Source organism: Labrus bergylta, chromosome 4, assembly GCF_963930695.1.
Source record: "Labrus bergylta chromosome 4, fLabBer1.1, whole genome shotgun sequence".
Classification (NCBI taxonomy): domain Eukaryota; kingdom Metazoa; phylum Chordata; class Actinopteri; order Labriformes; family Labridae; genus Labrus; species Labrus bergylta.
In genome coordinates, this window is record NC_089198.1 from 15,831,062 (window position 1) to 15,840,540 (window position 9,479).

General features: G+C 41.5%; 1 protein-coding gene across 1 annotated transcript; it reads left to right on the forward strand.

Annotated features, from left to right (window-relative positions):
- The first annotated feature begins 1,686 nt into the window (after positions 1 to 1,686).
- On the forward strand, positions 1,687 to 8,588 carry LOC109996907 (phosphatidylinositol 3-kinase regulatory subunit gamma-like). Its single transcript, XM_065953851.1, has 10 exons — positions 1,687 to 2,058; positions 4,148 to 4,259; positions 4,380 to 4,478; positions 4,588 to 4,768; positions 4,895 to 5,011; positions 5,124 to 5,266; positions 5,366 to 5,542; positions 5,656 to 5,730; positions 5,847 to 6,017; positions 6,108 to 8,588. Exons 1-10 carry the CDS (start codon positions 2,004 to 2,006, stop codon positions 6,379 to 6,381), a joined length of 1,404 nt encoding a protein of 467 aa, XP_065809923.1. The 5' UTR covers positions 1,687 to 2,003; the 3' UTR covers positions 6,382 to 8,588.
- The last annotated feature ends 891 nt before the right edge of the window (positions 8,589 to 9,479 follow it).

The following is a 9,479-nucleotide window of genomic DNA, read 5'->3' on the forward strand; positions in this document are numbered from 1 at the left end:
AGGTTTTATTCTGCGAGTCAGGCCTTCATCACCTGGGGCAAATACACGCACACAACACAAGAGAGGCACTCGTGGAAATACACAGCACATTCCCAAATATCAAGGCTTTTTCGAGTACTGGTCATAACGGCAACAAATCCCAAACACAAGGCCTAAAGACAGGAGCTCATCATGCCAAAGTATCACTGACGTGTGTAGAGCCACAGTGCTGAGGAGGACAGGGCAGTGAAATGTGTCACAGAGGTCACACCCAGAAGTTAAAGGGGCACATTTTGTGGTCTTCTGACACCCGGTGGAGGGCAGAAAGGCAAACTCAGTAGCCAAGTCACATGCCATAACAGGCATCAAGGCTTCTTAAAGAGGGACTGAAGGAAGGCACTATTCAAACATGACAACCACACTGACACACGTGAGCATATTTACCCAAAGTGTGCACACGCCCAAACAATTACTACACCTGTCGTATGCTGAATGTAAAAGAAACATGAAATCATCCCACAAATACCATCCGGCAAGTCCAACTGCATTTGCAGACATAAACGGCAAATTGCCAGAATTTGTGTTTGGCTGAGAATCATGGGTGAAGCTTATGTTGTCTGTGGGCACAGACTGGACAAAGGAAAGAAGTGTCACTCTGATGGGAAAAAAGGAATGCTCCAGGCATTTACCTCCCTGACTCTCTGTCTTTGGGTCAAAAGGGGACCAGCCATAAACGCCCGGACACCAACAGAGACAGACCCCTGACCATGCAGGCCTTGCTTCACTCTCCTTGCAGCCACTAATGTCAGCTGGTGGAAGAGGCCCTGGTTGTTTAAATTTATAGCACAATGTCATTCTGTGTCATGAACGGGACACAAAGCAAGTATTCATCCAACATGAACATAAGAAGATAGTTACTCATAACAATTTTTAGCACAAGAAGAAGGAAACAGCAGAATGTGTCATTACAAAATAATACATTCTTTGTGTCATGTTGCTAACACACATATACCGTGACTTTGACAGAATGATCTCAGAGCTGCAATTATTGCAAGTGGCAGCCAAGGTGCCATTTTTGCTGCTGAACGTGTTCGACGAGCTCAACAAGAATATAGCCTAATGAACAGTTGCCAACCAGGCAAGTTTCTCTATCAGACAAAAGAGTTTAAGTCTGGGGCTCTCCGTGGGCCAAGCCACTGAAGGCAGTTGAATTCAAAACCTAAAGAAAAATATCATTACTCTGCATCCCATCCATTCACCAGTTTATGAGTGCAAACCCAAAGTAGCAGAAACTGCTTAACTCCTAGTTGTTTAAAAGCATTACTATTATATAAGCTTAAAGTTATAGTTCATGCTCTGATTTAATCATTCAAGCTTGCAGACCAGGGTTTTTCTTTTCCATTCATGCCCTGAAAGGAATTTTTCAGCTGTTACAGTGCAGCTTGAGAAGTGAATGAAACTGTCCGGACTGTACCATTACAGAGTAGGGGTAACCGCTTTCGCACATTTAGTACATTTGCTCGTGTAATTCATCACACACACGTCTACTTTTGTATCAAACTGAAATATAATCTAGTATCCCACTCTGTAATTTACATTTTAATTGATGTATTTTCATTTTGAATGACGCCTGTGTGGAAAAAGAGCCTCCCTCCTGTATGACCATAATGGGCCGTGCCAAGATGATGTTACGAACAGCCCTTTAAAGTCGCTCCACTTCCGAGATGAAGTGAAGTAGAGCTCCGTCGCACAGGGGGGAAAAAACATGAACTGACAATCTCTTAGAAAAAAAAAAAAAAATCATCTCCAGACTGTGTTGACAAAAATAGATTTGGACTTTGGGATGTTTTATGGACTCGGAATCGAGGGAGTTTCTTCTCATTTTCTGCATCGATGTAGGCTCTCTGCGGGTGTATTATAGCCTGTTTAAGACTCATTTGCGGCAAAAGAAACGTGCATTTTTCTTCTAAATACACGCAGCAACAACAAAAGACAGCAACCTGGACTACTTTTTCGAAACAGGAATGGTTTATCCTTCCGAAGGTTTATTCTACATCGAAATGGATCAAGCACCACCAGGTGAGTTTAGGGTTAAATTGCAGCCATTGTCTGATATACGGGGTTCGGGGGAAACGTGTTCGTCCTTTCTCCGACCCTTTTTATTTGGAAGCATCAATGTTTTTTACAAGATTTGCGAGAAAGGTGGCACCTGTCAAGTGCTTTTGCAGGTGTCAGTAAAACGTTATAATGCCCGGGTCCTCGGTGCTGCGCTCCCCCTGTGGCTATGCCCAGGCATGCATAGCGCAATTCACTTGCCAATTACGTAATACCTTTCTGTGGACCAGGCGCAGCGGCTTTGCCTTGCTTTTTTTCTTTTGTCCCAGCACATATGTCCAACTTGGACGGTAATGCATGGCGATGTTTGCATCTCCTCTCAAGCCAAAGACCACACATACACATGTATGACACAGTAAAAGGGTGCATTTGAGAGGGCAATAGATTTGAGTGTGCGTTAATAATGAGCACCGCATGAAACGACCGCTTTGTTCTCCTCTGCAGCCAGCCGTGCTTAATTTGTGGGCTAGCTCTCAAAGTAGGCTAGAGGCGAGCAAAACCAGACAGCTCGTCTCATGACTCAACTCCGGCAGCTAATACAACACTTCATTTTTTTTATTTACCTTTGTCATCTGACCTCGGCGCGATTGCACTGTCCCAACATCATCACAACTCATTTCTGTCGGGTTTTCAAGCCTGTTGTCTTCTTCTCAGTTACCACCTAGCCTTATTATTTTTTGACTTGACTGATAAGATGTGCATAGTTATTTAATTATTATGATTTAGTTATTATTATTTAACGACTGTTAATACTTAGGCTATATGAATACAATAAATACTGACGCAACAGAAGAACAATACAGAAGCCCTATTGCTCCTGGTTAGAGTCTTTATTATAGATATTTAGGGGCAATTCTTGTGTTCATTTTTTTTGTGGTGTTTTTCTGGATAGAATTCATTGCAAAAGCAGGCTATACAGTGACTGACTTTTTTATTTTTTTTATTCCACACTTAAATTTCGGGGCTCTTGTCTGTACTGGTATGCAGTATGTGGGTTTTGGAAGCCAGAAGAGTTTTCTTGGCAGGAGACGAGGAGGAGGAGGGGGTTGGTGGTGGTGCAGATTTAATTTTGCTGAGTTCAGGAGCCGCAGCTTTTCGTTGTGTGCCTTCCCCTGTGCTGCTGCTGCACCTGCCTTTTGTTTATTTTAAGGTCAGAAAAAAAAAAAAAAAAAAGGGAGAGCGGATGGTGGGAGAAACCCACATTTTCTCCTCTCTGAGGCTGCTCTTGTATTCTACCTAACTGACTCATGAAAGGCACTTTTGTCCTTGAAATATATCGCCCCTTCACCTCCTCTTGATGCGGTTTTGCTCTCTTTTTATTTTTTATTTTTAGGAAAACGCTTAATCTTCCGGCCAGGCTCGCAGATCTTATTCCTTAAAGGTTGACGGAAAACTTAAGAGGATCTGTAAGCGTGCAATCATTATGAAGTAGTGGGAGGGGTGATCCAAGAGGCTCAAAATATAACATCTGGTTTATGTAATGCCTTTCATGCAATTCAGGACAGTGCCAAAAGGCTGCTGCGAACTTCAGAAGCTCTACTTTGCAAGGGTTGCAGGCAAATGGAGACCTAATTATGAACTTTTCTGGTCAAAGAAAGGAAAAAATGTCTCACGGTTGTTGACCGATGGGTTTTAACGAAATGAGAACCAACTGCCACATTTCCTTTTTTTTTTAGTGCTAACCGCACTTCAGAACTTGGAAATGATTTGACACTGATATCTCTTGGAAACATGCCTGGGCTTGTCCTCAGATCATGACAGGCTCCATCAAGCAAGGGGTGTGACAGAGTGTGTGAGTCTGTGTTGGGGGAGAGCACTATTTCCTTCACACACACACACACACACACACACACACACACACACACACACACACACACACACACACACACACACACACACACACACACACAAATGGCAACAATATAGATGCTTTGTTTACAGTGCTTAGCCTTATCTCAGTAAAGATCTTTTTTTCTCAGACGGCTGTCTAAGAAACAGTCTTCCTGATAGGTTACATTTCATTTTCTTATCTCTCCTTCTCATTTGTTTCTAGCTCTTCCTCCCAGGTCAGCAAAGCCAGCGTCCACCACCATGAACAACAACTGCCTTTCTCCACCTGTGTACTCGCTTCAGGACGCTGAATGGTATTGGGGAGACATAACAAGGTAAAGAACAAGCCTGCAATCATCCAAACAAACACAAGCGTCCGCTAAGAACACATCGTTTGATTGTTTAATGTGACGGTATGTTAGATCCAATAACCAATAAACTGATTTGCCCTGCAGGGATGAAGTGAACGAGAAGCTCCGGGACACACCGGATGGTTCCTTTCTGGTGCGTGACGCATCCACGAAGCTGCAAGGAGACTTCACGCTCACATTAAGGTACGCAGAATACGGAAAGATACAATTATTTTTTCCCATGAAAGACTTGGCCACAAATATCAATTTGATTTTGCATATAGGTTCTAAATGTTTTTCTTTGCTTATTCAGGAAAGATGGACACAACAAGCTGATCAAGATATACCACCGTGACGGGAAGTATGGCTTCTCGGACCCCCTCACGTTCACATCAGTAGTGGAGCTCATTTGGTACTATCAGCACCATCCGTTAGTCGAGTACAACGCAACCCTGGACCTGATGCTCACACATCCCGTGTCCCGCTCCCAACAGGTCAGCATCATGTTGAGATAGTATTAGAAACTATTTGGATCAGAAGATTATAAGTAGAGAAACGGTGATGTTATTAAATACCTATTTTATGTATTGTAGATATTTAAATGTAATTTTTGATTCTAGGTGAAAGAAGACAGTGTCGATGTTGCCGGCAGAAAACTCAAGGAGGTTCACTGTCAGTATCAAGAGAAGTCAAAGGAGTTCGATCGCCTTTACGAAACATTCACAAAGACCTCGCAGGTAAAATCAATTAACTCAAATTATCTTTAATGTCTGTGACAAGAGAAAAACGCTTTTTCTAAGCAGTAAAAATCTCACGCCTCACTCTCTTCCTATGTTCTCTGTGGTGCAGGAGATCCAGATGAAAAGAACAGCAATCGAGGCATTCAATGAGACGATGCTGATTTTCGAGGAGCAGTGTCGGGAACAGGAGCGTTACGGCGAGGAGTTTGAGAGGAACAATCAGTCTGAAGTAACAGACAAAGATCTGGAGAGGTACTTTATTACATTGTGTTTAAAAGAAAAAAAAACACCTTCTGTAGTTCATGCTGATTAGACTTTTTTTTCTAACCTGAGATCTTTTATCCTTGTTAGCTTTCTGATAAATTATGAGAAGCTGAAGTGCCGTCTCGGGGAGATCTACGACAGCAAAATCCATCTGGAGGAAGACTTGAGAACGCAGGTGGAGGACTACAGAGAGACGGACAGGAAGATAAACAGCTTGCGGCCTGACCTCATCCAGCTACGCAACATGAGAGACCAGTACCTTAAGTAAGTAGGGAGAATATTGTTTGTACTTGATTGCGAAAAACCCCAAGGGGGAAAAATATTCTGCTGCTGCATGGGAGTTAAAATGAAACGTCTCTTTTCACCTCTCCTTGCAGCTGGCTCAATCACAAAGGCGTACGACAGAAACGCATAAATGACTGGCTTGGGACACAGATTGACAGCCTCGATGAGTAAGTTTGAGCAAATGCTTTCTAGATGCCATGCTTAAGAATGATTTTAACCTCTCAAAGAAATAAGACAATTGTATCAGAGTTGTAACAATACCACTCTTGATTTTTTCTTCCAGTACATATGTGCTGAAGGGAGATGAGAAGAATTTGCCGCATCAGGAGGAGACAAGTTGGTTTGTTGGCGAGATGAGCCGGACGCAGGCAGAGGAGATGCTTCAAGGAAAAGCTTCCGGAACATTCCTGATCCGAGAGAGCAGCAAACAGGGATGCTACGCCTGCTCTGTTGTGTGAGTAAAACATTTTGGAAAGCTAAATAAAAGATGAACATTACAAATGTTATGTGTCACTAATGTGTTTTTTCCTTCATTTTATTACAGTGTAAATGAAGACGTGAAGCATTGTATGATCTACAGCACACCAAACGGATATGGCTTCGCTGAGCCCTACGATGCCCACTGCTCACTGAAAGACCTTGTCCTGCACTATCGCTTGCACTCATTAGCGCAACACAATGATGCCCTGGATGTTCGGCTGTCACATCCAGTACACGCCAAAGCTGCAGCCACACCTTTGCAACACGCAGAGGAACACAAACTCTTACAGACTCCAAAACACACAGCGGGGCTGCCGCCTGCCGCTCCAGAAATGTAATCCAATGGAAAGAGACATGTTGTTTACTGTATCCTGCGAGAATGACTGCATCGAGGTGCATTTTGTAAAGTTTTGCACTACAATGATTCCATCGGTTTTTGTGAATGGGATTTCACAGATAGAAGTGGGACCGGAACTTGAATGTCAGCTTGAACTTTTTTTTGTTTAGTTTTCAAAGAGACTGTTTAAGCTTTTTTTTTTTTTTTTTGTACTTCATTCAACGCCATTTGTTCAATGGACACATTTTGGTAGGGATGTTCACAACCAGTTTATTGCTCTCTGACATCAGGTGCTGCACCTTTATTTGAGTTTTACGACCAGTTAATGTTGCTAGAGATGTTCTTTTCCCTAGCTAGCATTTGTTTAGGTCTGAAAATTTGACCTATTGTTGAGAATGTGCTTGGTAACAATGGAGTTATATTTCTACCTCTTTTCCTGAGTGCTCTTTTGAACAGTTTGAAGAAAGTATGACGCAGAGAAGTTATTTATCATGGAAATAAAGATTTATTTTGAGCAATACAAATCGGGCAAATGCTAACATCTGAACTTTTTTGCTCATTTGCAATTTCTCAATTGTCTAAAAAGTGCAATTGCACATTTTAAATTGCATTTTCATCAAGGACCTACATTATCGATAATCATGCCTATCCTATAAAGCTGGAGATCGTCAACAAAGCCAACTAGCTTGATTATCTAGCGACATACAAGTTCGCTAGCAACCGACCATGAAAGCTAAGCTGCTCAAAAAAATAACTTGCAGAACAGGTTTAGAAAGAGGTTCATGAAAGTATATGCAGCCAAATCTCTTAAAGCTTTGTGGGGCTGAGAAGCTGCTTGCCATTCTTCTTGTACTGCCCTGTTCCCCTAGTAACATATCAACAGTGGCAGCGTGATTGGAGACTGAACAGCCAATCAAAATGTACTTACTCCAGTTTTCTGTCATTGTGGTCATGTATAAAACTCTATAAAGTAGAGTTTGGGCACAAATAGATGATTTGAATGGAGAAATGGTTAAAACAAAATGTGAAAATGAGGGAAAAGGGGATTTTTTTGTCCATAAAAAACATTTTATGGACAAAATAAACAGTGGTAGTAAAGAAAAGAATTTCGATCTTTTAAAGAGAAAAAATTATTCATACCTTGATAATGATTGTGTTACAAAATGTCATTTAAGTGCAACAAAAACCCATTGTGCTCAAAATGTCTCATTGCACACTAAAAGAAGAGAAGGCAAAAATCTAACTCCATCATTTACCTTTACTTGGTGCATTCGTGAGGAGAAAAAAAAATGGTGCTGTAAACAGGCTGTTTCCTTTATAACGGTTTGGTGGACCAAACCACTTGTGGGGTAACTTCCATGTGTGAATATGTGAAAAAGTGGTGGTGCATCTTGACAATTTGCCCCTTCCTCAGCAGACATTCATACACAAAGGGTAATTATGTAGCATTAACATCCTGTAGAATACCATTGTATGAGCATACTCAATGTTAAACCCATTGACCAAAGCACTTAATAGTGAGCTAAAACTACATCCCTGTTCAGTCCGGTAAATGCATTTGGGCAAGGGGAGGGAAATGTATGTACACCTGCTGATGTGCTGATTGAAACATAATCTGAAGTACTGTATGTTATATTCTGTTACTCAAAGAAGTATAAGCTTTTTGTATTCTATATATATTTTTTCTATAAACGTGCCACAAGATGAAAGCTTGAAGAAAGTGCAATCCAACAGTATTTCTATTGTTGCAATGTATGACGATGATGATGATGGCGGTGACGGTGATGCTGTTTTGAGAGGTTGACATTTGCCACAAGAATGCACTCTCTTTGGTGGTGTCGGTATTATGTGGCCTCCGATGTTTGTTTGAACTGCCAGAGGTCCGGAAGTATCCTGCCTCCATTACTTGAACTGTGGCATTGCTCGAGCTATGAATGTTTTTCATGACATGCCGCCTACATAGCTTAAGAGGAAAGGAATCCATGTTGAACTTGGCACATTTTTCAAGTTTGAGGACAATAGATACTCTGTACAGAGAAACTGTAAAATGTAATTCTGAGGTCAGTTTATGGAAGGGGGATGATTAAGCCTCTTATAAAAATATAACTCCACTGGGGGATTGAGGAAACCCCTAGGGTGAAGCAAAGCAATGTGAGATCCTGACCTTTTTCTTGCTTAAAGACAATAAACTGATGAGGGTTTTGTCAACCTGCGTTATCTGTTGCTTTTTTTCCCTCACTGTGAATTGCTGAGACTGCACAGTGTCACTTTTTATCATTTAAAGTAACCTTAAACAAAGACGTGCGTCTATTTTTGTCTTCTTTTTTTTCTTCCAACTAATCTTATCACATGGGGAAAATATTAGCAAATACAAAGCAAAGGCTGGCCTAAAGGGAGAAAATTAGTTATTAAAACATACCATCTGTCTCTGGTGGAGCCATTGTCGTCTGATGAGCTTATCCATGGGTCAGCAGAGATAGGAGGCAGGGAGGGCACTAGAGGACAGGCTGTGGACAGATGGAAGAGAAAGGAAGCGATAAAGACAATAGCAGGATATGTGCAGGCCCTTTCCCTTCTCAGTCTGGCCGCAGTTGAGTCACTTGAAAACTATGCATCAAACCAATTTCAGCTGGAACATGGTGTATTTTGAAACAACTTTTTCAAAGTTCCTGGGAAAGGAATGCAGCTCCACTGTAAACATTAAGTGTGGGCGAGCTTTAGTTTAGTCTCCTAAACTTCATGTCACAGTGTTATACTACCTGAGGTTAAACTAAATGTATTCAAAATCTCCCCAAACTTACGTTTAGCACCATCCAAAAGAGACGGTAAGTGAACCTTTGGATATAGTGGACTGATTGATTTGGATGCTAACCCTTAGTAACCGCCCCCTTCACCATATTCAGATGGCAGCGTTTTTTCTCGGACATCAGGCTCAGGTAAATGCTGTTATAATGTAACTCCACTATAATCTAGGCTTGAAAATAATGCAGGGACTGAGTCCTCAAGATTCTTCTCAATGAACCAAAATAAGTCAATAGAGACAATCCAGATGGAGAATCACATATTTAAAGGGGCTATATGTGACTTTTGAAATGTATA

Coding starts and splice junctions, on each gene's coding strand:
- LOC109996907 (XM_065953851.1), top strand. CDS start 2,004: ATGGTTTATCCTTCCGAAGGTTTATTCTACATCGAAATGGATCAAGCA. Junction 4,260..4,379: donor TATTGGGGAGACATAACAAG/GTAAAGAACAAG, acceptor TTTGCCCTGCAG/GGATGAAGTGAACGAGAAGC. Junction 6,018..6,107: donor TGCTACGCCTGCTCTGTTGT/GTGAGTAAAACA, acceptor ATTTTATTACAG/TGTAAATGAAGACGTGAAGC.